At 48.0% G+C, this 22288-nt stretch overlaps 1 protein-coding gene across 1 annotated transcript in view; it reads left to right on the top strand.

Moving 5' to 3' along the window:
* LOC117367669 (zinc finger protein 493-like) overlaps window positions 1–22288 on the top strand; it is a 156069-nt gene that overhangs the window by 14887 nt on the left and 118894 nt on the right. The window contains exon 5 of the mRNA XM_033960451.1: window positions 14733–14861. Coding sequence (XP_033816342.1) covers window positions 14733–14861 — 129 coding nt within the window. The remainder of the gene's footprint in view (window positions 1–14732; window positions 14862–22288) is intronic.

The raw sequence follows: 22288 nt of genomic DNA on the forward strand, positions 1-22288 counted from the left end.
CATCCAGGCCCTCAGCCTGACCGTTTCTGCGACGACTGAAGAAGCGGGGTGTTTTGACATTGACACTTGTGGCCATCAGGTCCATGAGGGGCTGACCCCAAGACTGCACTATCAACTGAAAGCCACTGGGCTGAGACACTGCTCTCTGGGATCTAGCACGTGATGACTCCTGTTCGGAGTGTGTTGTACTGTTTTCAGTTGAAGTCTTTCCTAGGTTTTGCTTGTCTATTCGGCAGACTGAGTTGCTAGGCAGATTCTAGCCTGATATACAACTTTGTGTTCAGTCTCCACCTGCTGGTAGCAGTGACGCATATAACCAATTCATAAGGACTATCTATACCAGTCTACAAGCTAACAGAAAGAAAATTAGCAGGTAAGAACCTAATTTCTCCTCAAAACTTAGCCTCTTTATTTCTGAAATACATTTTCATAACCAAAATTTAATCTAATCTAGTCTTCAATTTATATACTGGGTCATCTCCCAACGGAGCTCGACTCGGTTCACATGTAATTAAGATTAGAGTACATAAGAAAGAGAGTGAAAAGGGTCAGTTCCCAATGCTGCCTCACACTCTCTGCTGTCTGTAAGTCAGATGCATCTGGCGACAGTCTCCTTAGAAAGAATAAACACACATTGCAGACTGTTTGCATATCCAAAGAGATGTCCTGTTTATTCAGTAGACAAGCACATATTTATAGTCCCCCCCCTTTGTGCATGCACATTTACAAGCTAGTTATTGGTGTCCTTTCTGAAGAAAGCTAAGTTTCGTTTCTGAGGAAAACGAAGTTTCATTTCTTATACATGGTGTCATCTTACAGGCAAGCAGGGAGGGGGGAAGGAAATTCCAAAGCCAGCACAAGCAGTTGTAACACTGAGCTCATAGGTACAGATAACAAAGAGAAAAAAGGATTATCCCAGGACAAGCAGGCATGATATTCTCACATGTGGGTGACGTCATCTACGGAGCCCCGGCGCGGACAGCTTTTCAAGCAAACTTGATAGAAGTTTCAAGTTTGCACACTGCACCACGCATGTGCGTGCCTTCTCGCCCACTAGAGGGCGCATCCCACCTCGTGGTCCTCAGTTCAAATTTTTCCGCGGAGCAAGAAAGCCCTGTGGATCTGAGCTCCAGTGTTTTTGCCTTCTAGCTGCCGCGTTTAGTTTGTTTTTCCATCGAATTAGTTCGCGGTACTGCCTTTTTCTTTTCGGTTCTTTTCAAAAAAAAAAAAAAGTATTTCGTTTTCGTCTGGCTCCGGGGGCTCCCGGAAGCCGTGGCCGGGGACGTCGGTACGTTCCCGGCCTTCTTCTTTTTCTTCGTGGATGTCCCGTCCTGTTACGGGATTCAAAAAGTGCAGCCGGTGCGAGAGGTTGCTTTCCATCACTGACCCTCACCGGTGGTGCATTGTCTGTCTGGGGCCCGAACATCCGACAGAGTCGTGTGATCGCTGCTCTACCTTCCAAAACAGGGCCCTACGTCGCCGCAAGGCCAGAATGGCGGATTTGTTCGCCGTCGACGCGCCGCCTAAGGCCTCGACGTCGGCCCCGGCTTCGGCCCCGGCCTTGACCTCGGCCTCGGCGTCCTCAGGGGCCTCGGCCTCGCCCCGACCCTCATCCTCGAAGGCGTCGTCAGTGAAGCAAGCTTCGGGTAAGTCCTCTGTTCCATCCCCTTCAGCAAAGAAGCCATCCTCGAGTCAGGCCAAAGCGGGTGGGTCGACCCCGGCCCCGCATCGGACCTCGACTCCGCACACCCCGAGGGAATACTCGAGACCGAGGTCGCCCTCCAGGGAGTGTGCCCCGGACTCGGAACTCCCCACCTTCGTGGGGATTCCGGCCTTCCAGGATCTCCTCCGAGCTCTGATCTCATCGGAGCTATCGGGAGCCCTGGAAGTGTTGCAGCGTGCTGCGGTCCCGGCGGCCTCGACCGGAGCGCCTTCGGTCTCGGAGGCCCCGGCCTCGGCCCCCTCGACCGCGGGAGCCCCGGCCTCGGCGACCTCGGTCTCGGGTACAGTGACCCCGTTCACCTCGGTCTCGGCCCCGCCCCGGACCTCGACCTCGGGGGAACCCCCTGAGCGGAGTGTAAGGCCCAAAGAAAAGTTGCGCAGAGTGCGCCGTCTTTCCTCCTCTTCCTCCGGGTCTTCCAGACACGCCTCGCCCTCGACGCGACCTCGGACAGGGCGTCGATCGAGGAAGTCTAAGCGACCTCGAGGCTCGCCTCGGCGCGACCGTTCCTCGTCGTTCGGGGGCGAGGCGCTGCAGGTGTCGGAGTTGCGCCTCGACAATCCGAGGCTCCTCCGCTCACCTCGTGGGAAGTCTTCCCGGGCCGCCTCGCCGAGGAAACGGGAAAGTGTCCCACGAACCCAGGGGTCCTCACCCAAGGGCTCTGCGAGGAGGACAACTTCCCCTTCCCCCTCGAGGGCCCTCGAGAGGGGATCCTGGGATTCGGGATCGGTTAGGGATCCTCATTATTCCCATGAGGCCTCCCCCCTCTCCTCGTTGGGGCGGTCGAGAACCCCGTCTCCCCAGGCTAGGCCGTCCTCATTTTCATCCTTCGTTCAGGACATGGCCCAAGCCCTGGGGATTGACCAGATGGTATGTTCTCGGTATTCCAAAGAATTTTTGGAGGAACAGGACCTCCCCACTCCTCCTAGAGAGGTGCCTAGACTCCCTCTCAACAGCGTCCTTCTGCAGACCTGGCTGAAGAACTTGTCAAACCCTCTTACAGTCACGTCTGTACCTTCAAAAATGGAATCGAAGTATAGAACGATTCCTCCTAAAGGGTTCGATAAGGCGCAGCTCTCACACCAGTCCCTTCTGGTGGAGTCAGCTCTTAAAAAATCACAGCCCTCACGGGTTTCTGCGACGGTTCCACCAGGCAGGGAAGGGCGGACCCTGGACAAGTTTGTCCGTCGCCTCTATTCAAATTCCCTGATGGCCACCAGGGTTCTAAATTACGCCTTCACCTTTTCCTCCTATTTGCGGGGTATGGTGAAGGATCTTCCTCAATATCGAAACTCGTTACCGGACTCCCAAAGAGCAGGATTCGACAAGTTTATGTCCAACCTGTCTCAATTGCGGTTGTACCTATTCCATGCAGTGTACGACGCCTTTGAGCTGGTTTCGAGGGTGTCGGCCCTCGCGGTGGCCATGCGCCGCTTGGCCTGGCTTCGCACCCTCGACATGGACCCAAACCTGCAGGAACGCCTGGCAGACTTGCCTTGTGTGGGGTCCGAGTTATTCGACGAGTCGTTGGATGCGGCGACCAAACGCTTGTCGGAACAGGAGCGCTCTCTAGCATCCCTGGTCCGCCCCAAACCTAGGCCCCCGCCTCAGAAACCCTTTCGGCCTCCGCCGCGCCGATACCCTCAGAAGTCGACCCCGGCTTTCTCGAGACCGCCTCCGAGACGTCCGTCTCAGCGAGGCAGAGGGGGACAAACCCAAGCCCCGGCGCAGGGCCCTTCTAAGCCAGCGCCTTCCTTTTGACGGGCTGAGCGGACGGGGCGGGTTCCCCTCCGCACTTTCACAGGAACCCCTTCCTATCGGGGGCCGTCTCCGGTCCTTCCGGGAGGCATGGACCGGGATTACCTCAGACGCTTGGGTGCTCCGGATCGTCTCCGAGGGCTACTCGCTCAACTTTGTGTCCTCGCCGCCGGACAGTCCCCCGAGTCTAGTCCCCTGCAACCGTTCGCAGCTGCCGACCCTTATAACCGAAGCCAAAGCCCTCTTGAAGCTTCGGGCGGTCGAGCCGGTCCCCAAGGACCAGTGGGGTACGGGGTTTTACTCCCGCTACTTTTTGGTCCCAAAAAAGACCGGGGACCTGCGCCCCATATTGGACCTCAGGAAGCTCAACAAATTCCTGGCCCGGGAGAAGTTTCGAATGCTATCTCTCCCGGTTCTGTATCCCCTCTTGGAGGAAGGGGACTGGATGTGCTCCCTCGACCTGAAGGAAGCATACACCCATGTTCCGGTGCACCCCGCCTGTCGAAGATTCTTACGATTCCAGGTGGGGGACCTCCACCTCCAGTACAGGGTACTGCCCTTCGGCCTGGCCGCGTCCCCACGAGTATTCACGAAGTGCATGGTGGTGGTTGCAGCAGCCCTCAGGTCACGGGGACTCCACGTGTTCCCTTACCTGGACGATTGGCTCATCAAAGCCCCGACCAGGGAGGGGGTTATCTCAGCGACCCGACAGTCTATTACCTTCCTGCAAACTCTCGGGTTCGAGATAAACTTTCCAAAGTCTCAGTTGAGGCCGTCGCAGTCTCTTCAATTCATAGGTGCGGTGCTGGACACGGTGCGCCTACGCTCCTACCTGCCGACCCAGCGGTTGGAAGCCTTGGTACGGATGAGCCGCCAGGTCTCTCAACTATCGAGGGTGTCGGCCAAGCGCATGATGATGCTGCTGGGCCATATGGCCTCGACGGTACATGTCACGCCGTTTGCGAGGCTACATCTGAGGATCCCCCAGTGGACCCTCGCGTCCCAGTGGCGTCAGGAGTGCGACCCGGTGTCTCGCCTCATTTCGGTGACTCCGCCCTTGCGGAAATCGCTGCGTTGGTGGACAGACTCTTCAAATCTGTCCATGGGACTATTGTTCCGCACTCCGCCTTTTCGCAAGGTCCTGACCACGGACTCCTCGGAGTACGCGTGGGGAGCCCATCTCGACGGTCTTCGCACGCAGGGCCTGTGGTCGGCAGAAGACCGTCAGTGTCATATCAACGTGCTAGAGCTGCGGGCCATCTTCCTAGCACTTCGAGCCTTCGTTCACATATTGCAGGACCAGGTGGTCCTCGTCCGCACGGACAATCAGGTGGCAATGTATTATGTGAACAAGCAGGGGGGAACGGGGTCATGGCCCCTCTGCTCCGAGGCTCTTCGCCTCTGGGAGTGGGCGGCCTCCCGGAACATCTTCCTCCGGGCGGTCTACATCCAAGGAGAACGGAATTGCCTGGCGGACAAACTGAGTCGACTTCTGCAACCGCACGAGTGGACTCTACACTCAGCAGTTCTACGCGAGGTTTTCGCTCGCTGGGGAACGCCACAGGTGGATCTGTTTGCCTCCCCGGAGACACACAAACTACCACTATATTGTTCTCGGATGTACTCGCAGGACCGTCTGGAAGCGGATGCCTTCCTACTCGACTGGGAAGGGAGGTTCCTGTATGCATTCCCTCCGTTCCCTCTGATCATGCGAACGTTGGTACACCTAAAATCGTCCTCGGCCACGATGATTCTCATAGCACCTCGGTGGCCGCGTCAGCACTGGTTCTCCCTGCTGCTCCAGCTCAGTGCCAGAGAGCCTCTTCCCCTGCCTGTCACTCCTTCTCTGCTGTCTCAGAGTCAAGGATCCATGTTACATCCCAATCTGCAGTCATTGCACCTGACAGCCTGGTTTCTTGTTCCCTGACTCCTCCGGACCTGTCTCAATCGGTGAAGGAGGTGTTGGAAGCCTCCCGCAAGATCTCGACGAGGCTTTGCTATGCGCAGAAATGGACCAGGTTTTCCACCTGGTGCTCGTCTTTTCACCTGGATCCGGTATCAGTTCCGGTATCCTCGGTTTTAGAATATTTGTTTCATTTGTCGCGCTCCGGCTTGAAAACCACTTCGGTGCGGGTTCATCTCAGTGCGATTTCTGCTTTCCACCAACCTCTGGAGGGACGCCCTCTGTCACTCCATCCCTTGGTGACACGCTTCATGAAGGGGTTACTCAGGGTTTGTCCCCCTCTTAAGCCTCCGCCCGTCGTGTGGAATTTGAATGTGGTTCTGGCTCAACTGATGAAACCCCCGTTTGAGCCACTTAACAAGTCCCTCTTGAAATTTCTGACTTGGAAGGCGGTGTTTCTAATTGCCCTCACCTCCGCCAGGCGGATTGGGGAGTTGCAAGCCTTGGTTGCGGACCCTCCTTTCACTGTCTTTCATCACGACAAGGTGGTCCTCCGCACCCATCCTAAGTTTGTACCTAAAGTTGTTTCTGACTTCCACCTCAATCAGTCCATTGTCCTTCCTGTGTTCTTCCCGAAGCCCCACTCCCATCCAGGCGAGACGGCGCTTCACACGCTTGACTGTAAGAGGGCGTTGGCATTTTATCTTCAACGCACCAGGCCTCATCGGAAGGTTCCTCAATTGTTTTTGTCCTTCGATCCCAATCGATTAGGGCACCCAGTTTCCAAGCGCACTCTGTCTAACTGGTTGGCCGCTTGCATTTCCTTTTGCTACGCTCAGGCTGGCCTTCCTCCCCCGGGTCGAGTCACGGGGCACAAGGTCCGAGCGATGGCAGCCTCGATAGCTTTCCTCCGATCCACCCCGATGGAGGACATATGTAAGGCTGCCACTTGGTCTTCGGTTCATACATTCACCTCTCATTACTGTCTGGACACCTTGTCCAGAAACGATGGCCGGTTTGGCCAGTCGGTGTTACGTAACCTGTTTTCATAAATTGCCATCCTCCCACCTACCCTTTTTTGGTTGGCTTGGAGGTCACCCACATGTGAGAATATCATGCCTGCTTGTCCTGGGATAAAGCACAGTTACTTACCGTAACAGGTGTTATCCAGGGACAGCAGGCATATATTCTCACAACCCGCCCGCCTCCCCGGGGATGGCTTCCTTGCTAGTTATGGAACTGAGGACCACGAGGTGGGATGCGCCCTCTAGTGGGCGAGAAGGCACGCACATGCGTGGTGCAGTGTGCAAACTTGAAACTTCTATCAAGTTTGCTTGAAAAGCTGTCCGCGCCGGGGCTCCGTAGATGACGTCACCCACATGTGAGAATATATGCCTGCTGTCCCTGGATAACACCTGTTACGGTAAGTAACTGTGCTTTTTGTGATTTCTTTCAGTGCAACAGTTTTTGAGCATTCATTTTTATTTTTTTAATTAATTTATGTATTTATCAATTTTCAAAAACATATCAAGTATACACTTGTATAGAAAGGAGAAGCAATAAAGAAAAATAAAATTCCAAAGTAACATTAATCACTATCACAGCAAAAGTACCGTATTTTCGCGGATATAACGCGCACCCGTGTAAAACGCGCACACGGGTATAGCGCGCAGAAACCACAATATTATGTATAAAAACTTTTGTATACCGCGCTCACGGGTATAACGTGCATGCTGCCCGACTGTCCTTTCGCCCGCCCCGACTCTCCTCTGGCCACCCCGACTCTCCTTTCGCCCGCCCCGACTCTCCTCTGGCCACCCCGACTCTCCGTGCGCTGTCCCGACTCTCCGTTTACCCGCCCTGCCCTGCCCCCCCCCCCCCGGCAGGACCACTCGCACCCCCACCCCGAAGGACCGCCGACTCCCCGACAATATCGGGCCAGAAGGGAGCCCAAACCCTCCTGGCCACGGCGACCCCCTACCCCCACCCCGCCCGACGCCCGATTCACCCCCCCCAGCAGGACCGCTCGCACCCCCACCCCGAACGACCACTCGCACGCGCTCCCACCCGCACCCGCGATCGGAGCAAGAGGGAGCCCAAGCCCTCTTGCCCGGCCGACTCCCCGACAATATCGGGCCAGGAGGGAGCCCAAACCCTCCTGGCCACGGCGACCCCCTACCCCCACCCCGCACTACATTACGGGCAGGAGGGATCCCAGGCCCTCCTGCCCTCGACGCAAACCCCCCTCCCTCCCTCCAATGACCGCCCCCCCCAAGAACCTCCGAACGCCCCCCCAGCCGACCCGCGACCCCCCTGGCCGACCCCCACGACACCCCCACCCCCCTTCCCCGTACCTTTGCTAGTTGGCCGGACAGACGGGAGCCAAACCCGCCTGTCCGGCAGGCAGCCAACGACGGAATGAGGCCGGATTGGCCCATCCGTCCCAAAGCTCCGCCTACTGGTGGGGCCTAAGGCGCGTGGGCCAATCAGAATAGGCCCTGGAGCCTTAGGTCCCACCTGGGGGCGTGGCCTGAGGCACATGGGCCCAACCCGACCATGTGCCTCAGGCCGCGCCCCCAGGTGGGACCTAAGGCTCCAGGGCCTATTCTGATTGGCCCACGCGCCTTAGGCCCCACCAGTAGGCGGAGCTTTGGGACGGATGGGCCAATCCGGCCTCATTCCGTCGTTGGCTGCCTGCCGGACAGGCGGGTTTGGCTCCCGTCTGTCCGGCCAACTACCAAAGGTACGGGGAAGGGGGGTGGGGGTGTCGTGGGGGTCGGCCAGGGGGGTCGCGGGTCGGCTGGGGGGGGGGGCGTTCGGAGGCTCTTGGGGGGGGCGGTCGTTGGAGGGAGGGAGGGGGGTTTGCGTCGAGGGCAGGAGGGCCTGGGATCCCTCCTGCCCGTAATGTAGTGCGGGGTGGGGGTAGGGGGTCGCCGTGGCCAGGAGGGTTTGGGCTCCCTCCTGGCCCGATATTGTCGGGGAGTCGGCCGGGCAAGAGGGCTTGGGCTCCCTCTTGCTCCGATCGCGGGTGCGGGTGGGAGCGCGTGCGAGCGGTCGTTCGGTGGGGGGGTGCGAGCGGTCCTGCTGGGGGGGGGGTGAATCGGGCGTCGGGCGGGGTGGGGGTAGGGGGTCACCGTGGCCAGGAGGGTTTGGGCTCCCTTCTGGCCCGATATTGTCGGGGAGTCGGCCGGGCAAGAGGGCTTGGGCTCCCTCTTGCTCCGATCGCGGGTGCGGGTGGGAGCGCGTGCGAGCGGTCGTTCGGGGTGGGGGTGCGAGCGGTCCTGCTGGGGGGGGTGAATCGGGCGTCGGGCGGGGTGGGAACTATGTAGAAAAACTTTTGTATACCGCGCTCACGCGTATAACGCGCGAGGGGTATGCGCGGTAGGTAAAAACGCGTATAACGCGCGCGTTATATCCGCGAAAATACGGTAATCATAATCTCCTCCTCAAGTCCTCAGTTCATGGATCCAAGATGTAAAGCAGTGTGCCAAAAAGAATCATTGAAATATTATAGAAGAAGAAAAACAGGGATATAGTCAGCTGGAGGAAGTGATCAAATTAAACAATGAGCATTCATGTTGTCATTGTCCCAGCTTTCAGGTGTGCAGCTGACAGAAAGGTTGTCAGCTGTATAGGGTCAAAGAAGACATATTTTTGCTTTTGATATAATATCACACATTTACATGGGTGTCTTAAAAAGAAGGAAGCTCCAAGGGCAATAACTCCCGGCTTCAAAATCAGAAATTCACGACAACGCTTCTGGGTATCTCGTGCCAGATCCGGAAATATTTGTATTTTAAATCCCAAAAATTCTTTTAGCTTATTTTTGAAGTAAAGTCTCAGCAACCAGTTTTTGTCTGGTGCCAAGGCATCAGTAAGAAGTAAAGTTGCAGGCATCGCTATTTCCTTATCCGACTGTTCCAACATCAATGAAACATTTAAATTCTGTTGGACCTCTGACGATGGTAGTGGTTCTTGGTGTTGTCCTTGGACCCTTTGTGTGGGCAGATAATAAACCTGAGAAAGTGGTGGAAGCAATTCTTCCGATAGGTCCAATATTTCTATCATATACCTTTTTATCATATCTCTCTGAGGTATTGTTGCCACTGAGCATTCATAAGCTTGCAAAGAATATACAGTATACTCCTACTGAGAATATATATATAAAAAAAAAAGCTGGATTATTGTCAATTCTTTGATACTATAGTTAAACCATTTAAGTTTTGTGTAAACAGAGTTTTCAGGGCTTTATGAAATTGTTGTAGCTGGCCTATCAGTCTAATGGTGTCAGGAAGTCCATTCCACATCTCTACCACATTGAAGGCAAAAGATTGACTAAGCTTTCCTATAGAAGGGAAAGGTAGTTTATCTCTCTGTGTATTCTTTAAAACACTGATTGTTGAGGAAAGTTTCCTACTCAGTACCTGCTGTCGTCCCCCTCCACCAAAAGGGTCAAGGTTTCTGCTTAAACATCCGATCTATCAGGAACAAATCTCAGCTAGTTAAAGATTGGATAGAGGAGACCAACCCTGACTTTGTTCTGTTAACTGAAATATGGTTGATCTCCGATAATGACATCATAATTTGTGAGTGTCTTCCACTTGGGTTTAAAATTATATCTCAACCCAGAACTAGGGGATGAGAGGGAGGACTAGCCATCATAGCAAGAGATTCATTCGAGTCCACCATCTTAGCCTCAAAATCCTCAACGGATCTCAAAATTTTTTCCTGCAAACTCTAGTCAGACCAGTTAGAAGATGGCTTAATTATCACGCCATTTTACATCCCTCCTAAGAAATGGACCACCGCTAAATACATCTTCTCTGAATTCCTTCTCACAAACTCAATTACAGGTCCCTATAACCTATTGACTGGCGATCTGAACATTCACCTAGAACAGGTACAACAGAGTGACCCTAAAGATTTACTATCCTTCATCACTTCTCTAGACTTCTTTGTGCCGAACCCAGAAATGATCCATCAAAAAGGTCATCAACTAGACCTAGTAACCTTCTCCTCCAAAGAACTAGTCTATCCCAAGATTCTATGGGATCAAGCCACTTGGACTGATTCCTTATGGTCAGACCACCGACTATGTAATTTCCAACTTAGCTGGCAAACAAGACGTCCCCCATCCAATCCCAAGGTGGTAAAAAGGAAAAAGAAAGTGGTATCCACTAGAGGCTTGGTAAATCCCATGGAATTCTGGTCACACTATGACATCTCTTCCAACCCAGACCTCGACTCATTTACGGTAGACTCCTGGACCAACACGAGCACGCAGATTCTAAACAAAATGGCCCCCATAAAATCAAGGAAAATTAGAAACAAAGATTTGGATGGCTGGTTTGACGCTGAACTAGGAACGGTGAAACGGGAGTTACGAAAACTTGAAAGACAATGGCTGAAATCTGGAGATAGTAAAGAGAGAGTGAATTGGAGAACAAAATTAAAAGAGTATAAAAAAACTGGCTGAGTTCTTCAACAACAAAATCTCCAACCTGAGATCCACCCTATCGGTCGTCACAATCAATCATTTGAACTACCCAGTTGCTCAACTCAAAGACGAACCCAGGGCAGATATGATCTGGAACAATTTTACCACCCCCACCTGGCAACAATTCTGCAAGTTTTACTCAAAATACGCTGATTCCTACTGCAAATTAGACTGTTGCCCACCAAATGTTATGAAAGTTGCCCCGGTCTCCTTCAAAGCCAAGTTACACACTTGGCTCTCTTCTCTACTTCTGTCGGGTACATTTCCTGAAGTCCTAGGCCAGATCCTGATCACACTGATTGTAAAAAATCCCAAAGAATCTGTCAAGCTGACATCAAATTACAGACCCATCGCAAGCATTCCCTTCTTTGTTAAGCTGATGGAAATTCTGGTCAACCAGGATTTAGTAACCTATCTGGATAAATTCAGCATACTAAATGACAGCCAGTCAGGCTTTCGCCCCAGGCATAGCACTGAAACTATTATTGCCTCTCTGCTAGATTTCCTCCACAGCTTATTTAGCCAGGGCTCAAGTGCACTAGTCCTGCAATTTGATTTAAGTAATGCCTTCGACTTGACCATGCTATTCTTTTGGACTGTTTGGAGTCAATTGGTCTCTCTGGTAATGTGTTAAAATGGTTCCAGGGTTTTTTGAGTTAATGATCATACCAAGTTTACAGTGCCAATACTCATTCCTTCAGCTGGGTAAACTCATGTGGAGTCCCGCAGGGCTCCCCCCCTCCCCCACACTCTTCAACATTTACCTGGCCGTACTGGGAAATCTATTGCAAAGTTTAAAAATCAAATTTTACATCTATGCTGACGACATCACCATAGTTTTCCCCTAACAAATCTAACTCCCAAAACGAAGAATCACCTGCATCTATCTTAAAGCAAATCGAACTATGGATGGCCAAATTCAAATAGAAACTCAATTCAGAAAAAAACAAATTCTTCCTGGCTAGTCCAAACGACAAAATCAAAGATTCATCAATTTCCTTGAATGGTCAAGTCTTTCCTATTACAAATTCCATAAAAATTCTGGGAGTGACTCTGGACCGCTGCCTTACCCTTGAAGCACACACTGACTCACTGGTCAGAAAAGGCTTCTCAATATTATGGAAACTAAGAACCATCAGAAAGTACTTCGATGCAATCTCATTCCGCTTACTGGTGCAATCCTCCATTCTAAGCATACTCGACTACTGTAACATCATTTATTTGGGGTCTTTCAATAAAACCCTTCAAAGACTCCGAATCATCCAAAATTCAGCAATCCGATTGATTTTCGGGTTAAAAAAATGGGAACACATAAGGCCCTATTATCAAAAACTCCACTGACTTCCCCTTGAAGCAAGAGTGCTTTTCAAATTTGCCTGTCTCTGTTTCAAATCCATTCTTGGTTCGGCCCCCATGTACTTAGTTCCCCATTTCAACTTAGATTGCTCTTCCAACACACAGAGTACATCTGTTTAACCATCCAACACTAAAGCCCTGCTGTTACAAAAGATACCTGAACAGAACACTTGCTTTCCAAGCAGGTCAACTGAACGAATGGCTGGAAAATATTATCACACACTACTCATCCTACCTAAGTGTCAGAAAATTAGTAAAACAAACTTGTTTAACCGATTTGTAACCTAAGACCTCTTAAGTCTCATCTATTCAACTCTAACCGAATTGTTTCCCAAGATCTCCTATGCCTTACCTCTGCATCCTGCTTACCTGTATTTTGATGACTTTACATTGTACCTACATTCGCTGATTGTCCAGCTCTTCTTCGTTGTAAACTGCCTCGAACTACTATGGCTTTGGCGGTATATAAGAATAAAATTATTATTATTATTAAATGGCAAGATCTGAAGGGGTTCCAATATAAGGGAACTAAAGGATCAAATATTCCATAGAGAAGCTTAAAGATAATACATGCACATTTAAATTGAATCCTGAAGCGGACTAGAAGCCAGTGAAGCTTTCTCAACCATAAGCTTAGCTGCCATATTTTGTATCAGCTGAAGTCGGTTTAGAATGCCCTGTTTAATGCCTAAATAGACTGAATTACAATAGTCTAGCTGGGCAAGCACTATAGATTGTACCAATACTGAAAAATGTTCTTGATGGAACAATAATCTAACTTTCCTCAACATACATAGACTAAAAAAACACTTTTTTGTCAAAGAATTTAACTGTTTGTGATGAATCAAGGATAATACCCAATACTCTAGAGGAAAAATCTATGTGGATTCAGTATAACAGAAGTAGGAAGTTTTTCTAATCTTGGTCCAACCCAAAGCAATTTTGGTTTTAGCAGCGTTCAATTTCATTTGGATGAACAATGCCCACATTTGGAGTTTAGAAATACAGCAATCTATACTAGAAGCCAAATTGCTGAGATCAGAGTCGACTTCCAATAAGATAAAAATAGTGTCTGATTCGTTTACACATGAAACCAGTAAGGTGGACCTAGATTGCATCAAGTGAATCTTCTAAAAATTCAGTAAGATTAAATTCAGTTGAGACAAGCTGGTCTTTACCCTGTTCACCAACAATTTTCTTTTTTTGAGACAAATAATAATACAAAATTGCATTGTGCCCGCAGTCTCCAAACCTCCGAAAAAGGATTTCTGGAGAGATCAGGTGTGTATGTGTTAAATTAATTAAATGCAGGTTCTTAATCCTCGCGGTTTTCTCCATCATTTCACGTTTAAGACGTCAGAGTCTTTTGTTGATGAAGCAGAGAATAAATTGGAGATTAGAAACCTGTTTTTCAGCAAGTAACATTTGCTTATCTAATTTTTGTATGTTAGAATCCACATTCCTCAACTTTTCAACCACTTCCTTAGAAAAGGTCTAAACTTGATTGGTTACTGACTTTAATATATTCTCCATCCTGGAATTCAATTTCCAAATATCTTTTAAAGTAACTTCCTGAAGTGTTTCTTCCAAAAACTCAGTTAGCTCTATACCAGGAAGCATTTGAGGAAGTTTAAAATCTGTAACTCCCTTAGTTAACTGAGAATCGGGAGCTTCCAATGAAGCTATTTTAGGAACGCCTTCTGATCCTAATCCCTCAGAAGTAACAGGAGGGGTGAAATCAAGAGAGGCTCCCGATATCGATTCAGCTCTGTCAAGTGAAGGTTTCATGAGATTATTAGAAACTAAACGTCTGTCCATTGGTCCAGAAGCTACAGGTGTAAACATCTTTACCTTACCCTTTCATTTCCCTATGTTACAAACAAAGTCCGTATACCAAAGAAAAAACAAACTTATCTTACACTCCCATGGCTCCCCTGATGTAGGGTAGGAGTCTGTCCTAAGTGCCTCATGGTAAATTTTAAATCTTCTAAATAAAAAATAAAAAAAGAGAGACGAGCCAGAGAGCTAAAGTCAGAATATACAAACTGGAAACAGTACAGCTGAGCCTCTGCTCTCAGATATTTTATGCCCTCAGGAATCTGCTCCTCTTTCTCTTATTTGAATTTCATTGCTGTCAATAAGTATATGTTTGAAATTTCATGGTAGTCGAATTATTACGTTTCATTTTGCTGATTTTGAATTTACCTCATTCATTGTATTTATGTTTATATTTGTTCTTTTTACTACTGTTATGCTGTTAATAAAATTGTAAGTTTGTGTTGAATTATAACTGCTGTACACCACCTTGGGTGAATCTTTTCATAAAGGTGGTTAATAAATCCGTATTGTTTTAAAATTTTTAAACATTATGTTAAAATAAATGTTGTTGTTTTTTTTCAATATTGTAACTCGCTTAGTAAAAATTAAGCGAATCATCAAATTAAAATAAATTTGAAACTTGATAAATAAATAAACGTATTATCTTTGTCATATAACAGGCTCCCATAATGTCACGCCTGACATTTTAATCCGATTTGAGCAAGAGAGATTCAAGACTGAGCCTCAGGAACCTGAGGAAAGAGGAAATCTGACCCCCACAGGCACATGTGAGGAACTGCAGGAAGCAGGTGATGTAACTTAGATTAAAGCGAGAAATAGGGTAATGCAAACCTTTTCTACAAGAAAGACGCCTCCTCTGGCCCAGGTACTGTTAGAATGAGGTGCTATAATCACTGCTCCTGCTTCTAACCTTTGTTATGAGGATAATATGTTTGCTCTATCTCCCTTATTTCTACTTTTCTCCTTTCTTTATTAGATCTGCCTTTTTGCCTTTAATTTCTTCTCATTCTCCCCCAGCACTTTCCTATCTGTCTCTTCCCTTCATCATCTATTGACACTTAGGGTGAAATTCTACAACTAGCACCTAAATATAGGCATAGGTTGGCGCCCTGCCAACGATCAGAAAAGGCTGGGTTGAAATGCCTACCGACGCCTAAATAAAAAGTGGCTAAAATGGCCACAGGAATCATGGCTTTAGGCTGCAGAATGCCAAACTAGGCGTAGCCAACCTTCAAAGTAGCATTAGGCGATCTAAAGCGGCTTCCCAGCCTTGAATCACACCAAGATAGACTGCTGAAATGTAGGCCTTGGAAACCGTGGCCTACATTTCAGCCGCCTATCTTTGCTTAGACCGCAGCAGCCAGTCAAGGCAGGGAAATTCCCCCCTCTCCCATCAACTGAGCGTCAGGGATTCCCTCAAAGCCACGATTCTGTAACCAGCACCCACGTTCTGGGCGCTGGTTACAGAATTGCAGCTTTGAGGAGTCCCTGCCTATCAGCTGATGGGGGAGGGGGTAATTCCCTTTCCATGATTGTCTGAGAGCGGCTGCAGCAGGGAACCCCCAAATTCCACTGCAAATCAGCCGGCAGGAGAAATGCCCACTTCTTCCTGCTGGCACCCTTCTCCTCATTAACATCCCTGGCAGGAGGGTGCTTAATCCCTCCTGCCGCCACCCCCACAACAAACCCAGCATGAGGGATGATGCCCATTCCCTCCTGCTAGCACCTTCCCCAAACATCCCAGGCAGAAGGATACCCAATCCCTCCTGCCGGAACACCCTGTCACTCTCAGCTGCTGTGGTCTAGTGGCCAAGATAAGTGGCTAAAATGTAGGACTGGATTTCCGGGCCTATATTTCAGCCGCCTATTTTGGCACGATTCTGTCCTGCGCCCTGGAATGATTGACACAACATGAAAAGGCTTGGAATTCTTTGAGCAGAACAAAGTCTAAGCCTCTTGCTTCAAAGCAATCTGCTAAACATTCCTGTTCATATCAGAGGCGATATACTTCTAAATCTTCTGCTTCCAGGCCACCACTGCAAAAGAAGCAAAAACAACAGTGGCTTCAGAAAGCTCAGGAAACTGCTAAACCCACATGTGCTGTGTACTTGAAGGAAAAGGAATGCAGTTTAGGACATTAGCGTGATTGATAAGCGCTATAGCAAATTTACTCCAGATGGCAAAGCTTACGTTTCATAAGGTTTCATTGTTCAAATGTGTGTTCAGTCTGGTCTAATCTAATTTAATCTAATCTAAACCTTAAGTTTATATACCGCATCATCTCCATGAGTATGGAGCTCGACATGGTTTACAAGAACTTAAAATAGTAGGTAGAGAGGAAGAAAAAAGGATTACATGACTGCACCTGAGCACGACTGGGACAAGGATGCTGGCACGCAACGTCCAGAGCATCATTGATTTGGCTTTAAACTGAGGAAGAGGGGAAAGCCGACAGTCGATCTGACACATCGGACAAAAGTATCAAGTAAGGATACTGAGCAGGGACATTGTAAAAGAGGGCTGGGGACTGAGTGGGAACTTTTGGGAAAAGGACCTAAGGATACAACACAGGGGCCCAGGGCCATGGACATAGAGCAAGGACATTGTAAAAAAGGGATCGGGACTAAGAGGGAACTTTTGGAAAAAGAACCTAAGGACACAATGCAGGGAACCCGGTCCAAAGGTATTGAGCAAGGACACTGTAAAAGAGGGCTCAGGTCTGAGTGGGAACTTTTTGAAAAAGGACCTAAGGGAGAATTGCAGGGGTCTTGTGCACAAATAAAACTGGCAAGCAGCACTAATAGAGAACAACGGAATCCAGAGGGACAACCAAAAACAGGGGAACAGGCTGAGGACGAAACAGACACACCACAGGAGGAGGATGACCGAGACGAGGCTTGGGGTCTGGCAACTCACGAGGGGGCCAGGAGCGCCAAACCACGAGGAAAAACAGCAAGAAAGGCGAACAAACGGGACTTACTTTGCCTATACACTAATGCTAGGAGCCTAAGGGCTAAAATGGGAGAGCTGGAAATCCTAGCCAGCAAAAAGGGCCTAGACATAATTGGAGTCACAGAAACGTGGTGGACTGATGACAATGAATGGGATGTGGCTTTACCAGGATTCAAACTCTACAGGAGAGATAGGTCACACAAAAAGGGTGGAGGAATAGCGCTATATATAAAAGATTCCATACCTTCAACCAGAATGGAAACAACAGTAAGGGCGGACGACTTGGAATCACTATGGGTTAAGCTACCAGGAGGAACTGGAGCAGACATAAAATTGGGTCTGTACTATCGCCCACCTGGACAAACGGAAGAAATCGACCAGGATCTGGAGGCTGAACTGAGGCAGGTATGCAAAAGCAGAAGTGTAACATAGTAACATATAGTAACATAGTAGATGACGGCAGATAAAGACCCAAATGGTCCATCCAGTCTGCCCAACCTGATTCAATTTAAAAATTTTTTTTTTTTTTTTTTTCTTCTTAGCTATTTCTGGGCGAGAATCCAAAGCTTTACCCGGTACTGTGCTTGGGTTCCAACTGCCGAAATCTCTGTTAAGACTTACTCCAGCCCATCTACACCCTCCCAGCCATTGAAGCCCTCCCCTGCCCATCCTCCTCCAAACGGCCATACACAGACACAGACCGTACAAGTCTGCCCAGTAACTGGCCTAGTTCAATCTTTAATATTATTTTCTGATTCTAAATCTTCTGTGTTCATCCCACGCTTCTTTGAACTCAGTCACAGTTTTACTCTCCACCACCTCTCCCGGGAGCGCATTCCAGGCATCCACCACCCTCTCCGTAAAGTAGAATTTCCTAACATTGCCCCTGAATCTACCACCCCTCAACCTCAAATTATGTCCTCTGGTTTTACCATTTTCCTTTCTCTGGAAAAGATTTTGTTCTACGTTAATACCCTTTAAGTATTTGAACGTCTGAATCATATCTCCCCTGTCTCTCCTTTCCTCTAGGGTATACATATTCAGGGCTTCCAGTCTCTCCTCATATGTCTTCTGGTGCAAGCCTCCTATCATTTTCGTCGCCCTCCTCTGGACCGCCTCAAGTCTTCTTACGTCTTTCGCCAGATACGGTCTCCAAAACTGAACACAATACTCCAAGTGGGGCCTCACCAATGACCTGTACAGGGGCATCAACACCTTCTTTCTTCTACTGACTACGCCTCTCTTTATACAGCCCAGAATCCTTCTGGCAGCAGCCACTGCCTTGTCACACTGTTTTTTCGCCTTTAGATCTTCGGACACTATCACCCCGAGGTCCCTCTCCCCGTCCGTGCATATCAGCTTCTCTCCTCCCAGCATATACGGTTCCTTCCTATTATTAATCCCCAAATGCATTACTCTGCATTTCTTTGCATTGAATTTTAGTTGCCAGGCATTAGACCATTCCTCTAACTTTTGCAGATCCTTTTTCATATTTTCCACTCCCTCTTCGGTGTCTACTCTGTTACAAATCTTGGTATCATCTGCAAAAAGGCACACTTTTCCTTCTAACCCTTCAGCAATGTCACTTACATACATATTGAACAGGATTGGCCCCAGCACCGAACCCTGAGGGACTCCACTAGTCACCTTTCCTTCCTTCGAGCGACTTCCATTAACCACCACCCTCTGGCGTCTGTCCGACAGCCAGTTTCTGACCCAGTTCACCACTTTGGGTCCTAACTTCAGCCCTTCAAGTTTGTTCAACAGCCTCCTATGAGGAACTGTATCAAAGGCTTTGCTGAAATCCAAATAAATTACATCTAGCATATGTCCTCGATCCAGCTCTCTGGTCACCCAATCAAAAAATTCAATCAGGTTCGTTTGGCACGATTTACCTTTTGTAAAGCCATGTTGCCTCGGATCCTGTAACCCATTAGATTCAAGGAAATACACTATCCTTTCTTTCAGCAACACTTCCATTATTTTTCCAACAACTGAAGTGAGGCTCACCGGCCTGTAGTTTCCTGCTTCATCCCTGTGACCACTTTTATGAATAGGGACCACATCCGCTCTCCTCCAATCCCCAGGAATCACTCCCGTCTCCAGAGATTTGTTGAACAAGTCTTTAATAGGACTCGCCAGAACCTCTCTGAGTTCCCTTAGTATCCTGGGATGGATCCCGTCTGGTCCCATCGCTTTGTCCACCTTCAGTTTTTCAAGTTGCTCATAAACACCCTCCTCCGTGAACGGCGCAGAATCTACTCCATTTTCTCGTGTAACTTTGCCGGACAATCTCGGTCCTTCTCCAGGATTTTCTTCTGTGAACACAGAACAGAAGTATTTGTTTAGCACATTTGCTTTCTCCTCATCACTCTCCACATATTTGTTCCCAGCATCTTTTAGCCTAGCAATTCCATTTTTTATCTTCCTCCTTTCACTAATATATCTGAAAAAATTTTTATCTCCCTTTTTTACATTTTTAGCCATTTGTTCTTCCGCCTGTGCCTTCGCCAAACGTATCTCTCTCTTGGCTTCTTTCAGTTTCACCCTGTAGTCCTTTCTGCTCTCCTCTTCTTGGGTTTTTTTATATTTCATGAACGCCAACTCTTTCGTCTTTATTTTCTCAGCCACTAGGTTGGAGAACCATATCGGCTTCCTTTTTCTTTTGTTTTTATTGATTTTCTTCACATAAAGGTCTGTAGCCATTTTTATCGCTCCTTCCAGCTTAGACCACTGTCTTTCCACTTCTCTTATGTCCTCCCATCCTAACAGCTCTTTCTTCAGGTACTTTCCCATTGCATTAAAGTCCGTACGTTTGAAATCTAGGACTTTAAGTATCGTGCGGCCGCTCTCCACTTTAGCCGTTATATCAAACCAAACCGTTTGATGATCGCTACTACCCAGGTGAGCACCCACTCGAACATTAGAGATACTCTCTCCATTTGTGAGGACCAGATCCAATATCGCTTTTTCCCTTGTGGGTTCCGTCACCATTTGTCTGAGCAGAGCCTCTTGAAAGGCATCCACAATCTCCCTACTTCTTTCCGATTCCGCAGACGGAACATTCCAGTCCGCATCCGGCAGGTTGAAATCTCCCAACAGCAGAACCTCCTCTTTCCTTCCAAACTTTTGGATATCCACAATCAGATCCTTATCAATTTGCTGCGATTGAGTCGGAGGTCTGTAGACTACACCCACGTAGATAGAAGTTCCATCTTCTCTTTTCAGAGCAATCCATATCGCTTCTTCCTCTCCCCAGGTCCCTTGCATTTCGGTCGCTTGGATATTGATCTTTACATAGAGAGCTACTCCTCCACCTTTATGACCATCTCTGTCCTTCCTAAAAAGATTATATCCCGGTATGTTTGCATCCCATCCATGTGATTCACTGAACCATGTCTCTGTGATAGCAACAATATCTAGATCTGCCTCTAATATCAGGGCTTGCAGATCATGAACTTTGTTGCTTAGACTGCGAGCATTTGTGGTCATCGCTTTCCAGCTATTTTTCAGCGATAATCTCCTTCTTCGTATGGATTTTTGTGTCGTTTCACTTTCCGTTGCAATACTAAGAAATGAGTTGCTGATATTGCTTATGTTGCAGCCTTTACTACTATCACATCTTTTCTTTTGCCGGGGGTGGTCTTTATAATTGTCCTTCGTACATACACCACCCCCACCTTCTAGTTTAAATGCCTGGAAAAATATTGTCTAAATTTCTCTGCAAGGTTTCTTTTTCCTGCTGTAGTAATATGTAGCCCATCAGTGCAATATAGCTTCTTGTCCTTCCATGTATTTCCCCATCCTCCTATGTACCTGAAGCCTTCTTGATGACACCAGGCTCTGAGCCATCTATTAAAGTCCTCTGTGTTTTTCACTCTTTGCTCTCCTTTTCCATATGCAGGCAGTATTTCAGAAAAAGCTAAAGTCTTTACAAAAGGTTTCACGCCCTCACCAAGCTCCCGAAAAGCTTTCTGTGCTGCAAGTGTGGAGTTGTTGGCCAGGTCATTTGTTCCCAGATGGATAACAACATCAGTGTTAAAATCCTTAGTTTCTTCCTTAACTATAGTCAGTATTTGCCTGGAACTCCTGGTAGCTGAGGATCCTGGAAGACATTTCACTATTTTGGACTCCTCGCCCTGTGTTCCAAGGTTAATGCCTCTGATGATGGAATCCCCCAACAGTAATAGTTTTCTGTTTTTGGCTTTTTTATTTGTACTTAGGGTGCTCTTGTTCTCTTGAGTTTCCTTCATTGGTTCCAGTCCCACCTCCCTTCTGTTTTCCTGAGTATCGCAGTGCACTAGTGGAGCGAAGGAATTCTGTAGAGGTAATATTAGTGAAGGTGGATGTTTCTGTGTTACATGTCGCAGTCTTCCTGAGCCTACTGTGACCCATTTATTCCTGGGCTGTTTTATTCTTTGAGGTAGAGGTGGTAAGTTGGTATGATTTTGTGGAGTGATGGAAGCTGCTTTAATTGTATTCAATTCCTGTTTAAGTTTGCAGAGCTCCTCCTTAATACTGGCAAGTTGAAGACAGATGGGGCAAGCCTTAAGCCTCCAAATAGTATGTCTTGGAATTAAAGCACCACAGTGATTGCATAGAATAAAGGTCATCTTGATTGGTTGTGAAGTCCTGATTATATGGGTCTCTATATATGAATAGTGGTCCCTGGGGTTGGTGGGACTATAAGTAAGACTACTAGTAAGGCAGAAATATAGGCTCTATACCACCTAAAACACAGTATTTTAAACAAAACTGCAGGAAGAAGAAATAAGATTTAACAGAGGAAAGAGAAGGATTTTTTTGTGCTTTTTTATATTTTTTTTTTAGTAAGAAACAGGGAGGAGAAGAGAAATTAAGCAGATATAATGCTGAAAACCAGTGAAAAGAGCAGAATATGAAATGGTAACTTAGCTTTTAGAAGTTCACAGGGCAGCCTTGTTTCAGCAATGTCCCAAAGATAATGCAATTAACCTTAGAAGTAAAACAGAACCCCTCCCTTCTCCACCTAATCAGCAGAAAACAATGGCTGAATACTGGTAAGACAGAAATATAGGCTCTATACCACCTAAAACACAGTATTTTAAACAAAAATGCAGGTTCTATCAGTGCTACCCTAAAACACAGGATTTATAACAGGATTTTCCCTACTTTAGTCCCCCTGAGCCACAGACACCAGAAATATAGGCTCTATACCACCTAAAACACAGTATTTTAAACAAAAACGCAGGTTCTATCAGTGCTACCCTAAAACACAGGATTT

Source organism: Geotrypetes seraphini, chromosome 10 (assembly GCF_902459505.1).
Source record: "Geotrypetes seraphini chromosome 10, aGeoSer1.1, whole genome shotgun sequence".
Classification (NCBI taxonomy): Eukaryota; Metazoa; Chordata; class Amphibia; order Gymnophiona; family Dermophiidae; genus Geotrypetes; species Geotrypetes seraphini.